The sequence below is a fragment of the Neovison vison genome, chromosome 5 (genome assembly GCF_020171115.1).
Source record: "Neovison vison isolate M4711 chromosome 5, ASM_NN_V1, whole genome shotgun sequence".
Taxonomy (NCBI): domain Eukaryota; kingdom Metazoa; phylum Chordata; class Mammalia; order Carnivora; family Mustelidae; genus Neogale; species Neogale vison.
In genome coordinates this window covers 67,193,110-67,211,763 of record NC_058095.1, presented here as the reverse complement: position 1 = coordinate 67,211,763, position 18,654 = coordinate 67,193,110, and the positions used below count along the sequence as shown (strand labels likewise).

Genomic DNA, 18,654 nt, shown 5'->3' with positions numbered 1-18,654 from the left:
GCTTTCGGAAGTCCCAGTGCGTGCGTAGAAAGGCGGGGAGGGGAGGGAGCGTAGAAAGGCGGGGGAGGGGTGGGTACCGGCGGCGTACGCGTCAGGGGGCGAGAGCGAGGCTTTGGCGCATGCGCAGCGTAGATCCTCCCAGCAACCTCCAGCGCAAGATGGCGCTGACCGACTCTCTGCCGCTGGCCGTCTGAAGGAACGCCAAGTGTCTGTGTCCGCCGTCGTGTTGCAGGTAACTGGGTGAGCCTGGGTGGGCCGGCCCGAGCCCTCAAATCTTCTCTGGGTCTTTTGAAGGTCCGAGATCCAGGAGTTGTGTGAGGTCTTGGCAGTCCCGGGGGGAGGGGCGCCGTGAACGTAACTCGCCAGGCTCTGGGGGTTCACTTGTAACTTGGTTTCCTCCGCAGCTCCGCGAAAAAACAGGCTGAGCCCGGCGAATGCGATGGCCGCTGTGGTGGCCAAGCGAGAAGGGCCGCCGTTCATCAGCGAGGCAGCTGTGCGAGGCAACGCCGCCGTCCTGGATTACTGCCGGACCTCAGTGTCAGCGCTGTCGGGGGCCACGGCCGGCATCCTCGGCCTCACCGGCCTCTACGGCTTCATCTTCTACTTGCTTGCCTCCATCCTGCTCTCCCTGCTCTTAATTCTCAAAGCGGGAAGGAGGTGGAACAAATACTTTAAATCACGAAGACCCCTCTTTACAGGAGGTCTCATCGGAGGCCTCTTCACCTACGTCCTGTTCTGGACGTTCCTCTATGGCATGGTGCACGTCTACTGAATGGGGGCAGGGATGACTTTTTAAAAAAAAACCACACACACACACACACACACAGATTGGGAGGACTGTCGCCAGAAATTAACACCGTGTAAACTTAGTTTTTAAGTTGTTGAATTCGCTGCTTGTTCTGTAACGTTATAATTTATATCTGAAGACGAAGAGCCTGTAATATTCTTCAGATTAAATGAAGCGTGAGACACTCCGTGGAGTATTTTCCTCGCTTAACTCATACCCCATGTCTGCCGTGGGTGCAGAAGGCTGAGTTTTGACTCCTAGAGAGGTTGGGCTGGGTCTTAGCCTTCTGTAATTTCCTCGCATTTACACATAGGACATCCAGAGAGGGCCACTGTGGCCCAGGGAAAGAGAAGTTACTGTTAACATCCCAAGAACTAGTAACAGTTAATATTAAGCGTTTCTTATATGCCAAGCATTGTGCCTTGTACCTTTTACTCCCATTATCTCATTTAATTCTAGCAATATCCTATGGGGTAGATATAATTATTATCCCTCATTAATGAATTAGAGGCCCAGGTTAACTATACCTCTGCCGTAAGAGGCACAGCTAGAAAGAGACCCAAGTTTGAAATACAGGCCTTTTCATTGCTCTTGCTGTCCTTGCTGAGTGTACCTTTTCAGATCCAAGCTGTCCTTCTCAGTAACCGCTGCTTTCAGCTATGAATTACAGTTCCATTTCATCTAGTTACAGTTAACTGTTATTTCCATTTTAAATACGGTCAAGCTCTTTTCTAGAATATGTCTAATGGAGATTAAATAGAAGACATTTAAGCTAAACTTTGGGCATGTTTAGACTGTAGTGTAATGCTTCTGTCTATATGCTAACCCGTGATCTCTTCTTGTCGGGAGTATCCTAGAATAAAGTACAGACATTTGAGAAATGCGTATTGTATTACAGTTACAGTAGTCAACTTGTTGCTTGTGGAATTTGTAGTCTAACTGGGAAGACCAGTGTTACCTAATTTCACAAATATTTAAATTAGGGTAAGCTGGGAAGACAGAACATTGTCCCAAACTGAGCCCAGGTTGGGGAGTGGGGATCAATAAAGTCTTTGAGGGGTGCCTGGGTGGCTCAGTCTGTTAAGTGTCTGACTCTTGATTTGGCTCAGGTCATGATCTCAGGGGTCGCTGGATGGACATTCAGGCTAGGAGCTCGACAGGAAGTCTGCTTCTCTCCTCTCCCTGCTCCCCTCCCTTGCACATGCGCTCATGCTGTCTGTCTGTCTCTCTCTCTCTCTCTCTCAAAATATATAAATCTTTTTAAAAAAGTCTTCTTTGAGGAAATTATATTTGAGACCTCAAAGTTGAATAATAGTATGAAAAAGAGGCTACTTTCACAAGAAAGCACACATGTGAGGACCACTGGGCAGGAAGGAGTTTGGCCTGTATCTGGAGAGTTAAGAGGCCAGGACCAGGACTTGGACCAGATCATGGAAGGCTACAGTGGAGATTTTGGCCTTGATCCTTAGAGCAATTGGAGGAAGCCTTTGGAAGTTTTAGCCAGAAATGATGTGATCACATTTGGATTTTTTCAAAAGAATCAGAAGAATATCTGGACTTGAATCCAAGTCCCCTTTTATAGACAGTTGTGTGTCCCATGGCCAATAACAGAAATTGATCTGGGACCCAGGCCTCATGAATCCTTCGGGGTTCTGGACCACATCCTTGCACACGAAGGAAAGAAACAGATGAGGCCACAGCTTTGCCTCCCTCACTCAATGACCTCTGAACCCTATCTCAGAACACCACTGAAGAGACTCACACACATACTCACCCTTCTCAACCTCCCTGTCCTCTCAGGGCTTTTCTCTGCATGGAAAGGGAAAGTTTATTCCTGATGTGGAGTAAAGAGGCAGTCCTACTGGATTGGGAGGTTGGTGCGGTGGGGGGCAGGGGGCAGTGTGGAATAAACTGATTTAACCATTTCTCTATCACTAGGCAGTAAAGTTATTTGAAATGTTCACTATTATAAAAAAACTATTGCAGAGAATGTCTTTATATCATTTTGAGGAACTTAATAAACTAAAACAAGATTAAAAGCTTGATTACAAATGCTTTCCAGAGTTTTATCAAATTACACTCATTGAATGAAAAAGTACCAGTTTTATGGTCCCTTCCTAGCCTTTTAATGTTTGCTCATTGAAAGAGTTTTCTTCCTTCCATTTGAATTTCTTTGCAAGTAATAGGGACATAATCTGTTGCTCACTGATTGTTCCAGTGTCTGCCTCTTGGTGTCACTTTCTCCTTAAATTTTCTTCTAAATTACAGTGACCAAAAAGATATGAAAGGGGAAAAAATCAAGATACATTTAAAGTTAAAACCTTTTATTGTTTTATAACCAAATAAAAATATCAGAATACATTTACCGGGCAGGTCCCAGACAATGGTTGCCATCGTTCCTCCTTTAATTCTGTGCACTGGCCTATGGGAAAACAAACAGCCAGAAGGTGCGCCTTTTGAACAGACAGTACTCTAGGGTACACTGGAGAGTGCTTTGAGGAAAGCTGCATTACTTGGGTGGGGGAGGGTGGATCACAATCAAGTAGAACTCTTTTTCAGACATGCAAGATGCCATTCCAAGTGGATGATCTAGGGACTCTGCAGGACACTGTAGTCTTTAGCTGGGGTGCTCTGATTCCTGGAGGAAGTCATGTTCCCCTTTACAGCTCTGAGAAAGGAAGAACTGATGGGGTGGTGGGAGCAAAAAGGCAGCCATGACTGGTCAGTCCTAGTGACCCCTATATCAGGAGTAGAGGACATTACACTCTAATGGCTGGTCCCCTTGACCAGCACCCAATTTACAAATCCCATTGGCCAGCAGGATGACACTCCCAAGGCATGACATTAATCATTAGGAAAATACCAGGTTGATGGCTTTAGGCCAGGGCCTGAAGGTAGAATAGATGGTTTGGGTGAGCCTGTAATGTCAGCATGGAAGGGAGCTCTGGAGAGGTTGGCATGCTCATCTTCCTAAGAGCAACTGATGCCCTGAAGGAAAGGGGCTTTCCCAGTGGGGCTTGGGTTCCCACTTCACTTCCCATTTCAAAGCCAGTTTCTGTAAGATTCATGAACTTTCCACTCATGTACCAAGATTACATAAAAAGGGGCGGGGGGGGTTGCTGTGCAAAAGCAAGGAAATGCAGTGTGCAACACCAACCAGAAGCTGGAATGGGATCACTGGCTTTTCCGACCACAGAACCCATGAAGTGTAGGGGAGGTCACCTGGAAAGCTTGGCTGGACTGGAAGCTAAGTCCTCTGTGACAGTGAAGTTTAATGGGGCGACCCTTAAAATCAGTCAGAAAATGTTAAGATAGCCTCATAAAACCAGATTCAGTCACACTGTCTCCATCCAGTTCCTCAGTTACTCCTTTTCATATCGAGGTGTTCATACACGTGTGGTTCCCTTATCTGGAATGCTTCCCCATCACCTAGTTAGACTGCTTTCATTTTTCAGCTTATATGTACGATCCTTGGGGAAACCTCTGGCTATCGCTTACTGAAAATTCAGTTTGTGATCACTGGCATGACCACTGATGAAGGCTCACTTCCTCCCAGACTGTAAGCACTTGTTCAGGGACGGTTTTAGTGTTTCTCACAACTGTGTTTTCAGATTTAGTCCCACACCTGTCAACAGGTACCCAATAAATATTTACTAATTGAATGAATACTGTAGGGAGCCACTTCCTTCCATGTAAGACAAATAGTACAGCCAAGTTATGTGGCTGCTCCAAAGCAATTCTAACAATAGGTTCAAAGAAACTAGATTAACTCCTAAGCAGCCATGATGCCTGCCTTTTTACTTCCTCCCAAACCTAAAAGTAACATGCTAGATTATCAAATCCTAGGGTTTGCCTTAGGAATTGAACACCATAGTGGATCACCCGGATTATTCACTTTCGATTCAGAGAGCAAGGGGCTTGTTGACAGGTTACCAGCCCAGAACGAGGGACCTGCTTGCTCCTTGTAGAGAACGGAGCTATTTGGGGGACCATGCTTCTTTGCCCCAGGGGCACAGCCTTCTTGCAGGTCCCTCTGATCTTCTCCAAAGGCCCGCAGTGGAAGGATGCTTCCGTCCTCCTCTGTGTGCAGGGAAAAACCAAACCCTGGTGACTTGAGGGAGGCCCAGAGAGAGCACTTCCAAAGAGGACACTGCCTAGCATCCGTCCGGGTAACTGTGCAAACAAAGCCCCGGAGCTTGCCTGGCCAGAGGCAGCACCATAGGCCTTTGCTCCTGGGCCATCACACAACAGTGAGCGATGAGTTCTGGGTCTCTCCCTTGGGGTTTACACAGGGACTCCTCAGATACTGGAAGAGGGAGAAATGAGCTAGCAGACTCCCCAGCCCAGTACTTAAAGTGTCCTCCATCATGTCCCTTTCTGACAGAGGAGACTTGGTCTGATCTTGCAAGCATCAGGCAAAGTTCATTTCCTGTGTGAGGGCACAAGGAACCACTGAGTAGATACTCCACAAAACAGGAGAGCGTCTTGGAATGGGTAACACAGGTCGCCTCGTGGGAGGGAAGCTTTTCATTCTCTATAATCTTTTGTACCTTTTAGTTTTTGAATCATGTAAGTATTATCTAGTCAAAATATTTTAATTGAAATACACGGAGCTTGCCACTTTCCTGGGGTGGGGTGGAATTCTATTGCTCTCCAAGTACAACGTGTATCAGTCTGACCTAGAAATAGGCAGCACCTGTCAAAGCCAGCCTTTTCCTGCCTTGGACCCGGTCTTGGCATATCTCTTTAACCAGTGCTCTCAACCAAAAATGTTCACACGAATCACCTAGGAATCTTGCTGAAACACAGGTTCTGATGGAGGACAAGGGAGGGGCCAGCAACTGCCATCTCCAACAACCTCCCAGGGGAGGCTGATGCTGGTCTACAGGCCACACTTGAAGTAGTGAGGCTTTACAGCCACTAGGAGGGAAGCAGCTTGGGTCTGCAGGGTGGAGATGGGATGGAGCAGGATGGGGAAGGAGAGGCTGGGGTGAGGGGTTAGGGCCGCCCTATTAACAGTTGCTTCCGGGCCAAGTGAGCTCCACCTATTGTATCTCCTTACCCCTTCAGACCCAGCCTTGGAGGAGAAACGGAGGGAGGCTAGGTCGGGACACCCAGCTGCACAGAACTGCAAGAGACAGACAGATGCTTTCCTATTTGGGTGAGACACAATGCCCAAAGCTTCCAGAGACTGGGTGGATAGAGTGGAGCAGAGGCCTCCCTGCCTCTGCTTCCTCACCTTAGCTGGAAACCCTCAGAGGCTGCCTCTCCCCCAAGGGCCAGTTGCCTCCTTACACACGTCCAGTCCTTTCCTGGTTGCCTCCTTGGCCACCTTTAAATTTTTTCCCTGAGGGCAAGGCCAAATGTCCCCTTGGATGTTAGCCAGAGTCTTTCTCCAAGGAGCCACCATTCTCAACAGGGGTTTGTGAAAGTCTGAACCAGAGGCTGGAGGAAGGCCAGGGTGGCTGAGACTGGCTGTGAGGTCTGCTGGCTCTGGAGGGAATTACATGTGTGCTCCCCTCCCTGAGGGCCAGGTCAGCATCTCATTTAAGCATCTCTTGGATAGGGCACAGCCCAGAGCAAATAATATGTATCAGACAAATGCATGAATAAATGCATGAACATTTTTCATTTCAGAAAAATAAAAGAACTCTAGTACCACCCAGGCCCCTGACCTTCCCCCACTTGCTTCTTCCAGGCCTCCTTTTGTAGATCTGAGGCACTCTGGCCACTAGGAGGCTGCCTCACCCCTGCCACACACCCAACACACATAACAAAAAGCTCCATAGCAAGATCCCAAAGAGCAGAAGAGATGGCCGTGCCTGGAAGCACCTGTCCCATGCAGACACAAAGACAATTTTCAGTTCAGGGCTGCAGGTGCCTTGGGCCCAACATCTTCAGCAAATCTGCTCTCAGCGGATACCTCTGGCTAGGCCTCCACTGTCTGCAGGTTCTGTAGCTGCTCCGCATTGACCTTTCCATTTCCCAGGTGGCCAGACCTGTGTGTGGATGGGTGAGGGGGCACACAGAGGACAATTGGGGACCCTGTGAATGGAGACGGCCACCCTAAAGGCAGACCCCACCCACAGCAGCCTCTCATGGACAGCCCAGCAGACAGAGCGAGTCCCTGGCCACCGCCCAGACACGCACAGGTGCTCAGAGTCTCCGGAGCTGTACCGGCAAAATGAGCAGCAGCCACCATGCTGGTACGTGGGGGGCACCCAGAGCCTCCCATAGCGACAGGCAAGGAAGGCATCTGATGAGGAGCAGGGGAATGGAGGGCTTGATAAGGCAGAAAGACCTGATGGAGAAGAACTGGATTCTAGAGATGTACTGGCCGTTTCAAATCCCAGCTCTGCCATTTATCAGCTTTGTGACTTGAGCAAGTTACTTAACCTTTCTTGCTTCCATTTCCTCATTAGGAGAATAGGGACTATAGGTGTCCACCTCCCTAAATTGCTGAAACGAGTTCATACATACGAAGAGCTCAGAGAAGTGGCAGGCAGAGTGAGCCGAGTAGACAGTGGTACTGCTATGATCCTAATGCTGGGAGAGCACAGCAAGCAGGCTGCTCTGTGGGGACTTAAGGGCATGGAGGAAATAACGGGCAAAATGGAAGAGCTAAAGCACCACCTCCCCACAAAGTCCAGCGTGGATGGGCTCTCCTGGGAGCAGGGAGCAGAGGAGAGGGCCCAGCCAACTCTGCAAGGCTCATTCCTGGGGCCTCTGCCCCACAGCCCCTCACCTGACGGGCTCAAGGAGCTGCTGGCATGGGCAGCCATTCCCCTTCTGGCTGCCGCCTCCGTGGTGCACCTCAGGCTGCTCGGCCTCCTCTGCCTTTGGGGTCCCGCCCTGCTGCGAGGACTCTGCAAGCCCCGGGGGGACCCGTAGGATTCTGGGCGGGACAGGACCCAGTTAAACCTGGCCTGCACAGCCCAGCGGGGTTTGGGAGGCACCCCTCTTCCTCCAGAAGCTCACAGCAGTGGGGTGGGGGTGGGTGGTGGCAGAGCTTTGAGGGTTCTGTCAGGGTCAGGGCCAAGGGCTCAGCCTGACTCAGGGCTGGTTCAGTCTGGGGAATGACATGTGGTGAGGTACAGGGGGTGCCCAGGTGCCTATCTGGAGCCCATAATCTGCAATTCCCCTTTTGATCCCAACTCCTCCAGAATGGCTGGGCCAGAGTCCCTTTCTCCTTCCAATCTTCCCAAAGACATCAGAATTTCCCACTTATACTATGTTCTGCAGCTATGAATACACACCACCAAGTTCGGGGCCCCAGAGAGCCTGGAAATAGAACTCCACAGTACAAAACATGAAATCCATCTTTTTCTTCCCTTACCACTCCAGCTTCCCTTAATCCCTGCCCACCAGGACAACCATGTCCAAGAATACTAAAATTTAAGTGCTAGAAGGCTCACAGAGAGAGAACCTGAGGCCCAAGAAAGGCTGGGACTTGTCTGAAACCACATGGTAGACAGTGGCAGATGACTTGCCCATGGCCTGTTTGTTTCCTACTAGCCACTCGCAGGCAGCCAGGTTCTGGAAAGCATGTTCTCAAAACATCCCACCTTCTGCAGCCCTTCCAAGGGAGCTCCCTCCCAGAAGTTCAGCCCTGCCTCCCTCCACACCCCAAGTGCCACCATCCAACCAGTGTAAAGTCTCTAGGCTGGGGAGGGGGAGGCTGGTCAAGGGGGCTCCACAAGGGTCCCCTCACACTGCTGGGGAGGAAGCGTCACTGACCTCACTTCCTCGTACTTCTTGTCCCGGTAAAAATGGCTCTTCTTGATGAAGTAGATAAGTACCAGGTCACAGAAGAAAGCTCCCTGCAGCAAAAGAGTTGAGGTTCCTGACTCAGAATCCTAGACTTCCAGAAAGTGCCCTGCACATGACACATAGTACATCCCATCTGATCTTGCACCAACCCCTAAGAGACATCATTGTCCCCAGTTAACAGATGAGGAAACAAGGGCTTAGCAAGAGGCACCTTTGTCAAAGGCCACAAAGCCGGTCCATGGTAGAGCGTAGGCCTGTTCTATCAGGGCAAGCACCCCCTGCACTGCCCTGACCCCATTCAGTCATGTCTTCAGTGAACGTCTGCTGGGCAGTCACCAGGAGACTGGCGCTGCGCTGGAATGCAGGAGGATTAAGACAATGAGACCCTGTGGGGACCGTCCCTTGGGTGCAGGAGACAAGTATGTAAATGATGACAGTGACAAAGCCTATGATAAGGACCCGAACAAGGAAGCAGAAGACAGGACTTTACTCAGCCTGGGGACGGTTATCTGGGCTGAATCTTGAGGGTTGAATGGAGTTTATACAAGGCAAAAAAAGAAAAAAGAAAGAAAGAAGGAAAAGAGAAAAAGAAAAAAGGAAAAAGAAAAAAAAAAGCCCACCCAGGAAGGGCACTGTACAGGTAGCAAAGGCAATTCCACAGGGCCTGTTGCAAAAGTGAGAGACACTTCTGGAGAGGTGGGATGGGGAAGAGCTGGTCAATTTTCTTACAATGCCTTTGAAACTTTGGTCCTAATCCCTTAGGGGAAGACAAATAAAGAGCCTTGAACAGGGGCTCAAAGCAGTCAGAATTGTGGCATTTTAGAAATTTAGGTTGGTCCCTTCGGTACCCATCTCTCACTGTGAGAGATGGGTCAGAGGGGATCTGAAGAGCAAGGCCAACAGGGGTGGTCAAGGAAAGATGGAAGAGGACAGAGCTCATTCAGCGGGAACACACCCACACTGTTCACAGGGGCCTCGGAGCAGAGTGCATGGTGTAAATGCCACAGAGGGCCACTCCCCCAACAGCCCCCAGGGGAAGGGGTGTGTGTGTTCTGCAGGGCTGAGAAGAGGGTGAGGGGGATTGGGGGCTGAGAGATGGGCTCACAGGTGAACCCGGGCCTCTGACTCTGGGTACTGCGTGACTCTCCCCCAACCCTGCCCCACCGAGATGTCGAAAATGTTATCACTTGTTCCACAAAGAACACTTTTCCACCTGACCTGGCATCTATCCCCCTTTTCCTGTTACCTTTTCTTTTTTTTTAAGATTTTATTTATTTATTTCACAGAGATCACAAATAGGCAGAGAGGCAGGCAGAGAGGGAAGGAAGCAGGCTCCCCACTGAGCAGAGAGCCGGATGAGGGGCTTGATCCCTGAGCTGAAGGCAGAGGCTTTAACCCACTGAGCCACCCAGGCACCCCCCTTTCCCTGTTACCTTTATTTCACAGGTACGTACCCCATGCCCTTGTGTTCTGACTTACCCACAACATAGGGAAGTAATCACTGACAGTGGCCCGGCTTAAGAAAGTCACATAAGCAAACACGCAAGACTCCCAACAGTGGCTCTTTGCAGTCAGGAGGAATCATTTGGGGCTCACTTTCATCGACCACATCTCAGGAGAATGGCCTCGTTGAAGACTGTTACTCGTTGATACCGTTACACAGTTCCCCAGTCTTAATAAAAAGTCCATCCTCAGTCCTGCCCGAAGCCTCTAACAGGGCAGAGAGGGCAGACAGGACGAGGCTGCAGAAACGCTGGCAAGGAGCTTGGAGCTGGGATGGGCATGAGTCACTCACGGACAGCTCCCATGTCTTTTAAAAAAACTTCCAGAACAACATGGGGACATGACAAGAGATTCGGAGGAAACCTTTGCCTACTCCCCAGCCACTGCTTCCTCTCCTGTGAGCCCCTCTGGGGCCTGGCTGAAGGAACGGATCTGAGGAAGGACTACAGCCTGACTTCCCTGCTGCTCCCCTTTCAGTCCTGTGATGTTCAACGGGGTGGGGGGGGGATTTTGCTCCCCAAGAGGCAAGCAATTTCTGGAGACGTTTTTGGTTGTCCCAACTGGGGAAGAAAGCACTGCTGGCATCTAGCGAGTAGAGGTACCTAGTGCAATGTTGTTAACCATCCTCCAGTGCACAGAGGGCCCTCCACAAAAAAGAATTATCTGGCCCAAAATGTCAGCAAGGCCACAGCTGAGAAGCCCTGTATATAGCTGGGTCCTGCCTCTTTTTAGCAGCAGTGGAGATGAGGCTTCGGAAGTTCAGGGACTGGCCCAGGATCCCAGAGGAGCCCAGCCCCGCCCTGAGCTCGAGCCACAGGCAGGTGCTTCTCTAGCTCTCGAAGTAGAAACTCCCGGCAGTCACTGCCACCTGGGGGCTGCTGGCAGGTGTCGGGTCCCAGAAAGCCTGACCTGCATCCCGGCACCTCTCGAGCAGCTTCCCCCCTCCCCGGCCAGTGCTCAGAGGGTTTAGGTGAAGAGGGGGAGTACTCACAGCACCCATGAGCGCCACCCCGGAGCCAATGTTGATGATCGTGGGGATGATGCTGAACTTCCCTGCCTGGAGCACAGAGAAACAAAGCAGGCTGAACATGGGGCGGGGGCATGGAGGGGAGACAGTAGGCTCCCTAGGGACTCCAGCATGCCCCACTCCAGACCTGCCCAGCCTCAGGATGGGAGATCACCGCACACACCTTGCCATTGACCATCACATCAAAGCGGATCCCATAGGCTTTCATCAGCGTGCGGAACTCCACTCCAGCTCCATCTCGGTAATATTTGGCGAACCTAGCGGAGACCTTCCCTGCTTGGCAATGCGTACTTGGCTGCTTTGGAGATTTATAAGCACCCCCAAGCCCCTGCTCTTAGCAGCCATGGGGGAGGTTATGGATCCTCGTGCTAAAACTGTGGTAAAGATTCATCCAGACACTTGAAATCCTTACAGACATTCTCTAAGAGGCAAGGGCTTTCCCATTAAATGCTGGGCCAACCCAGGGCCACCAAAGCACTGAGGAAGGTGACCCAGCTAAGAAGCCAAACCTCAGCTTCCCAGTGAGCCCAGAGGGGGACAGAAACTTCTCTCCTCTCCCACTGATGCCCCTACCTGCTATCCCTCATCTCGCCTCAGCTCTTTCTCCCTCTACTTCCCACTCAAATACCCATGCCCAGTAAGGGGTGTCAGAGTGCTGACATCCAGAAGAGGACAAAATGTGAACAGGGTAACAAGACAACAATTCTGCCCCACTTACCTGAAGTTGTACCCGGAGGAGATTGAGTTTTCTGAAAATTTGTTGTCCAGACGGCTAAAAGAATAGTGAGGGTTGCACTCAGAAGGCGCTTTATCAAGATCACAGTCCCATTCAATCTGAATTCCTATCACACCACCCTAACAAAGAAGAGACAAGAATCAGTGCACAGAACTTTATGGAAGCGGACAGAAGACACCGACCAGCTCCTCACAGGGAGCTGGACAAGACCGGGAAAGTACTCGGGCCAAGGGTCAGGCCCACTGGAGCGTCCTTCCAGGAAGAAGGTGGAAGTTCCAGGGTCCTAGCCCCACTTTTGGAGCGGCCGAGAAAAGCACACTGCCTAGAGTACCCAACCCCAGATCTCTCCTGTCTCGTGCTTCCATGAGTGAGAACCTACAATGGGCACCCAAGAGCCAGGAGTGCCAAGTGAGGCTTCTTCTGGCTCAGTTTCCACGGATGCCCCAAGGACTGAGAACCAAACAGCAGGTGCTCAGTGTGCCTGCCACTGAGTGCCTGAGTTCTGCCAGGCTGTGTGTCCTACTAATTCTGAAGACAATTCTGAAGACTTAGTCTTCTGAAGAATTAGTCTGAAGACTAATTCTGATGGACTTTGTCCATCCCACTCCAGGAGTCTCCGTCTTTGTGACAGAGCCCAGACCCAGAGCTCTTGGGCCCCCGGGCCCCCCAGACACAGCTCCCTCGGTGCACAGCACCTACCTGCAGGGCTATCTCCTGGAAGTTGCTCCCCGTCCAGCTGACCACAGACCCCAGTCGGAAGATGGGGCAGTAGGGGTTCTTGGGGCCAAACTGACAGGACTTCAGGAAGGCTCTGTCCTTGGTGTCCAGCACATTGGTCCTGGAGGCCATGAACATATAGTGACATGAGGCTGAAATGGGCCATTCCGAGGCCAGAGACAGCCTGGCCCAGGCATCACTGGGCCTTTCCCTGGCCCAGGTTGAGTCCCTGATTTTAGCCTCAAATCCTGACTACTACCCTCTCAGTAGCCCCCCCCCAAAAAACTTCTGCACTCAAGGACAGAACCCCATTCCCACAACAAGGGGAAGGGGTGCTCCAGCATCACTCAGTGGTTCACCCACACAGGAATGTCACATACACCCATACACCAGGCACACGGCCCCATGTACAGTGACAAGGAGGCAGGCCCCAGATCCCCAGTAACCAAGTCCCACGTACTTGGAGAAGTTGAACTTGGGGAAACGGATGAAGTTCTTTATATAAACGGTGAAGTCTTCAGCCTTGCCCAGGAGTGGCTTCCTGAAAACCAAGCCAGGTCAGCCTGTCCAGGAGGCCCTGCCCCTGTTCCCTCTGTACATCCCCCAGGTCTGTGTCAGGGCCGAGGCCTGCCTGCCCCCTGGGTCCCCTGGAGCCTTTGCCAAAGGCCATTAATTTGATCATGTTGCCTTGGACCTGGGGCTTTATCGGGTGTCCTCAGAAAGGGGATCCAGAGTAGACGTGTCTCCACCACCAGGCTGAGAACCAGTCCCTGCCCAGATGCTCTTCAGGGTCCCGAGGCTAGAGCCACTCACACTGGCCTGGGCTTCGTCTCCACTGGGCACCAGGCGAAGATCTCACAGGTGCCCCTTTGCATGTTCCCCACCCGCAGGCAGCGTCCAGTCTTCACTCCTGCAGGATTGGGACAGAGACAATGCTCGAAGCCTCCTGGCTCCGTTCCCCACTTTGCTCCCAGACCTAGCTATTCCAGGCCTCACCATTTCCAGCCACAACAGGCTCCCCAGGAGGACAATCACTGTCTGCGTAGCACCAGGCATCTGGAATGCTTTCACTCTGCCAGAAAGAGGACAACTGGGTGGAGAGGTTTCCCTGAAGAGGCCCCAGTTCAGAACCAGGTCCCACCCCAGGAATTAGGACAGGGGTTCTTCCCCTGAGTGGGGCTACACACCCTTTGAGAACCTGCTTTTCCCCCAAGCAATGCAGGTACATACTCTGGCACACATATCCCCTGGGGCATTTGGAGGAGATAGAAACCTCTGCTTCAGGAGATGGGTGGACCCCAACCACTGCTGGAAGCTCTCCTACCCCCTCCCCAGCTTTCTGCACCCCATCAAACCTCAGCACAGGTTTCCTGCCGCTGGTTGGGAGTCACAATCAAGTTGGTGACTACGAAGAAGACGTTCTCTCCCTGAGGAACCAAAAAGGAGTTGAGGGACATCCTCCTTCCCTCTTGGGGACCCTCGTTCCCAGGCTTCCTGGCAGGGGTTGGGTATCTGCATAGGTGTTGAGGACAATGGGGCCACAAAATCAGCAGATTTTGCCCACTGACTTTGAAGTCTCTGAGTGGACATCCTTGGATAGGTCCCTTTCAGGCCCACAATTCCAAACTGTCCCCTCCATGAATTCCTATGCTGAGCTCAGTCCCTGGGATCCAAGCCCAGATCTGGGAGAAGAGGCCCAGGCAGGGTGGCCAAGGCCCTGGCCCAGGCCGATTGGGAAAAGGCCAGGGAGCCATTCCCAAGGGCAGTCAGTGGCTAATACAAGGAAGCGGTTCTCTGTTGCCAGGCCACCTGACTCACACTGAGCGTTCTTGGGGCCTCATTTGGTTTCTACGGGCTCAGGTTTATTGGGAAGGGAGTGGTCCCATAGACACAGTCAGGGAGGACAGGGGTCGGCATCGGGGGGAAGGAGCTGGGCAGGGTCGCTGCCCAAACCCTGGCAGCTACCCTGGGCCTAGGGAGTCCCTAGATAGCTGAGCACGCTCCTATGTGACCCACCCCGAGCCAGGCCCTGCCAGCCCAGGCCCCAGTGCTGCATGGGACTCAGACCTGGGGTGGGATGACGTAGTCAGCAACATCCCAAAGCCGCTCCCCAAGCTCAGATGTGTTGGTGAAGGTCACACCCTTAACTTTGGTGACAATGCTGCTCTGCAGGGAAGTGTCAGTGTCTTGGTAACCCTTCTTCACCAGGAACACCCAACTGTAGGGAAAGGGTCAACAGGTGGACATCAGCCTCATTGCTGTCCTCGGAATTTTCCGCAGGGGCTTCACCTTTCCCACCAGCTCCTGGGCAGGGGGCACATTTCCACTGCTGCCTTAAAGCTGGTTCTGCAAGCAGCAGAGGTGGCAAGCAATCCCAGAAAAGGGAGATGGCTACTCTCAGGGGCTGAGGCCCTGAAGATGGTGAAGCCTGGGCTAAAACCTGCTCATCTGTGCAGTGGTGATGTGACCTCAGGAGAGCCAATGAATTCTGGGAGTTAACACAGGGTAACAGTGCCTCCCTCCAGTTAAAGAAGATGATACATAACCTGAAACTGTTCACTGAGAGACTGACAAATTCAAACTAAGGGGCATTCTACAAAATGAGAGTACAAATCCTACATTCTTTGACAACCAAAACACACACAATAAAGGAAAAAATAGATAAGTGGAGCTTCATCCAAATTAAAAACTTTTGTACATCAAAGGACACTATCAAGAAAGTGAAAAGATAACGCACAGAATGGGAGAAAATATTTGCAAATCATAGAGTCAAGATCTAGTAACCAGAATATATCAAGAACTCTTACAACTCAGCCATGAAAAAGACCAAGAACCCAATTTTAAAATGAGCCAAGGATTTGAGTAGACATTTCTTCACAGAAGAGCTAGAGATAGCCAATAAACCCATGACAAGATGCTCAACGTCGTTAGTCATCAAGAAAATGAAAAATCAGAACCACAATGAGATACTACTTTACACCAAATAAGATAGCTGTAATTAAAAAAAAAAAAAGGAAAATAACAAGTGTTGGTGAGGATGCAGAGAAATTGGGACTCGCTGACAGCTGGTTGCAGCTGCTGTGGAAAACAGCTTGGTAGTTGACCCAGCAACTTACTGACAAAAATATATATCCAAGAGAACTGAAAACATATATCCACACCCAAACTTGCACATGAATGTCCTTCATAATGTTATTCGTGAGAGTCAAAAAGTAGAAACAGGCCAAACAAAATGTGGGTATTTTTTTAGCTATAAATGGAATGAAGTACTAATTCATGCTATCACATGGATAAACATGGAAAACACTATGTTAAGTGAAGAAGCCAGACCAAAAAAAGACCACATGTCATATGATTTGATTTATATAAAATGTCCAGAAGAGGTAAATCTATAGAAATAGAAAGTACATTGGTGGTTGCCAGGGGCTGGGGGTAAGGGGAAATTCTTACTGACTGCTAATAGATGTGGGTTCCTTTTTGGGGTGTTGGAAATGTTCTGAAATAAGACAGTGGTTGACAGTTGTACAACATTGTGAATGTCCTAAAAACCACTGAATCGTATAATTTTAAATAGTTAAAATCACGAATTACGTGTTAGGTGAATTTTACTTCAACTAAAAAGTTGCAATAAAATAAAAATCCTCTACTTTTCAAAAAACATCAATGTCATGAAATACAAGACAGTCTCAGGTATAATTCCAGATTAAAGGAGACTAAGAAGACAAAATGAATGGATGCAAGGCAAGCTTTCAGAATTTTTTTTTTTTGCTATTACAGATCATGTATATTATCTGTATATACAGATAATATATCTGAATGTAAGAGCAATTTACAAGAGATCCATAGATTAGAAAATAATATTGTTTCAGTGTTAATGATCTAATTTTCATAGGTGTACTTGGCTAAGTAAGAGAATTCCTTGGTTTTAAGAAATACGCACTCAAGGGGCGCCTGGGTGGCTCAGTCGGTAAAGCCTCTGCTTCAGCTCAGGTCATGATCTCAGGGTCCTGGGATTGAGCCCAGCAGGGAGTCTGCTTCCCCTCCTCTCTCTGCCTGCCTCTCTGCCTACGTGTCAAATAAACAAACAAAATCTTAAAAAAAAAACAATGCACTGAAGTCTTTAGTAGTAAAGTGGCATAATGTCTACAACTTACTCTTTCTTTAAAAAGAGTTATTTATTCACTTATTTATTAGAGAGAGAGCATGCAAGTGAGGGCAGAGAGAGAGAGAGAAGCAGATGCCCTGATGATCCCATCTTACACCCGCTGACCATCACCGGAGTCCAAATCAGGAGCCAGGCGCTTGACCAGCTGAGCCACATGGACACCCCTGCAACTTACTCTTCAACAGCAAAAACTGCATATATATACACACAACATGTGTATGTGGAGAAAAAAAGGGGAAAGGACAACACAAATGTAGTAAAATGTTAACATCTGGGGAATCTAGGTGAAGGATTTTTTTTTAAGTTTGCACTACTTCTGTAACTTTTCTGTAAGTCTAAAATGTCAAAATACAAAGAAAAAAAAATTTTTTTGTTAATCAGATGGCACATATAAATTGCTTAGCACAGTGAGGGCTGAGCCATGGAAGAACTCAAAATGGGATCTAACCAACCTAGAGTTGACGTTTACTGTTAAGGTTAGATATTGTCCAGGTTAATCCTTTAGAAAAAGTTGGGGAAACGGAGGCCAGGGAAGGGCAGGAAGTAGCCTGCCTGAGGTCATGCAGGAGTGGCAAGTGGGAGGTGGGGTTTGTCCTTCACCTCTGAGTGCCAGTAAGGGTTCTTTGGTGCCAACCAGGATGTGCTCACCCTCTTCATCTCTGGGGCAGACCTGCTACATCCTAGGCCCTAGACTCTCCTGTCCTCCGGGAAACCTGAAAGGGCTGTGCCAACCAGCCATTTTAGTAGGGACACACTGGACCCAGCCTGGACAGAAACATTCAGCAAATGCCCAAGGAACAACATGCATTCATTCATTCATTTCACACCTACTTTCTAAGTGGTTAGATGATGCCAGGCTATGCCTGCCTTCGTGGCATCCCCAAACTGGATGGGAGTCAGACAAGCAAACGATCCCTATGGAATATATCAGGAGAATGATTCAAGAACCTGGGTCTAAGGACAAGTGGGCTTTAGCCAAGTAGAGGAGTAAAGGTGTGCCTGGCTGTGGACCTGCATGTACAAAGGTCCTCAGGTGGGAGACATTCGGGTGCCTTAGGGAGGAAGCTCCATGGGCACATGGCCTCCTTGTGGGGTCATGGTGGCCCTCTCAGGAGCACCATCTGCTCCTCCCCCCGTCAGGAAATAGGAGGGACTCACCCGCATTCACTAAGGCAGTAAAAGAGGTGCCATTTCCTCCCTCCACCTGTTCCCTCCCTTTTGGGGGGAGGGCTCAGAACAGTGCCCCGCTGAGCAACTCCCAGGAGTTGCCCCCTCCCCTCATGGTGAGAGGGGGGAAAAGGGGAGACAGCCCGTTCAGCCGGTTGCGGGGTAGAAGGCCTCTGGGCAGGACTCCTAGCTGGACACGAGAAAGGCCAGCCAGGGGTGGGGTGAGTTGACAGAAGCGAGTGCCGGGACATGCCAGGCTGCTGAGTTGCCCCAGCCAGGAGCTTGGCACATGAGCTCGGTTATTATAAATAACCCACCCGGTGCCCTGGGCCTGCACCAGGCCAACGCACCAAGGAGGCTCTCTGGGCAACAGCTGGAGCGCAGCCCCCTGCATCTTTGCCCCCCTCCCCCAACCCCCAGAGTTCCAGCCAGAAGGAGCAGCCCGCGGAGAGCCTCATAAATGAAGGAATGCTGAAGTCCCTACCCGCATCTTATCTCCTCCAGAGCCAGTGGGGTAAACAGTGGGCTCCCTCTTCACCTGCCCCTCTTACACCCAAGAGTCCCTTCCCAAGCACAGGGACCGCGCATCCAGTTCCCGGGCCCAGAGCCTCCCCGAAAGCCCCCGGAGAACTCACACCACCAGGTAGGTCAGGATGGAGACCTGCAGCAGCCGGTAGAGCAGGCCCACCTTCTTGTTCTTGGCGATGACATACTTCTCGGTCTTGTAGTCGAACAGCGACTGGGACAGCCCCTTGAAGCCCGCCTGCCCCATGGCGCCTTGT

The 18,654-nt window shown here is 50.5% G+C and overlaps 2 protein-coding genes across 3 annotated transcripts; one reads left to right on the top strand and one right to left on the bottom strand.

Moving 5' to 3' along the window:
- The first annotated feature begins 114 nt into the window (after window positions 1-114).
- Window positions 115-974, top strand: EMC6 (ER membrane protein complex subunit 6). Its single transcript, XM_044249235.1, has 2 exons — window positions 115-232; window positions 405-974. Exon 2 carries the CDS (start codon window positions 440-442, stop codon window positions 770-772), a length of 333 nt encoding a protein of 110 aa, XP_044105170.1. The 5' UTR covers window positions 115-232; window positions 405-439; the 3' UTR covers window positions 773-974.
- Window positions 975-3,094: 2,120 nt separating this feature from the next.
- Window positions 3,095-18,654, bottom strand: P2RX5 (purinergic receptor P2X 5). Of its 2 annotated transcripts, XM_044249232.1 has the most exons (13): window positions 18,508-18,654; window positions 14,608-14,758; window positions 13,896-13,967; window positions 13,537-13,612; window positions 13,354-13,450; window positions 13,001-13,081; window positions 12,523-12,661; window positions 11,806-11,942; window positions 11,251-11,344; window positions 11,052-11,117; window positions 8,525-8,607; window positions 7,533-7,682; window positions 3,095-6,786 (listed from the first exon to the last, which is right to left on the bottom strand). In XM_044249232.1, exons 1-13 carry the CDS (start codon window positions 18,642-18,644, stop codon window positions 6,717-6,719), a joined length of 1,353 nt encoding a protein of 450 aa, XP_044105167.1. In that variant the 5' UTR covers window positions 18,645-18,654; the 3' UTR covers window positions 3,095-6,716. The 2 variants fall into 2 exon arrangements, with proteins under 2 accessions (XP_044105167.1, XP_044105168.1); XM_044249233.1 differs by lacking the exon at window positions 7,533-7,682.

Bases quoted from the DNA above. Each gene is read 5' to 3' on its own strand.
- P2RX5 (XM_044249232.1), bottom strand. From the start codon at position 18,644: ATGGGGCAGGCGGGCTTCAAGGGGCTGTCCCAGTCGCTGTTCGACTAC. The intron at 14,759-18,507 runs GTGAGTTCTCCG...CTTTCCCTACAG, and splicing joins ATCCTGACCTACCTGGTGGT to TTGGGTGTTCCTGGTGAAGA. The intron at 11,943-12,522 runs GTAGGTGCTGTG...CTTCTTTGTTAG, and splicing joins TCCAGGAGATAGCCCTGCAG to GGTGGTGTGATAGGAATTCA.
- EMC6 (XM_044249235.1), top strand. From the start codon at position 440: ATGGCCGCTGTGGTGGCCAAGCGAGAAGGGCCGCCGTTCATCAGCGAG.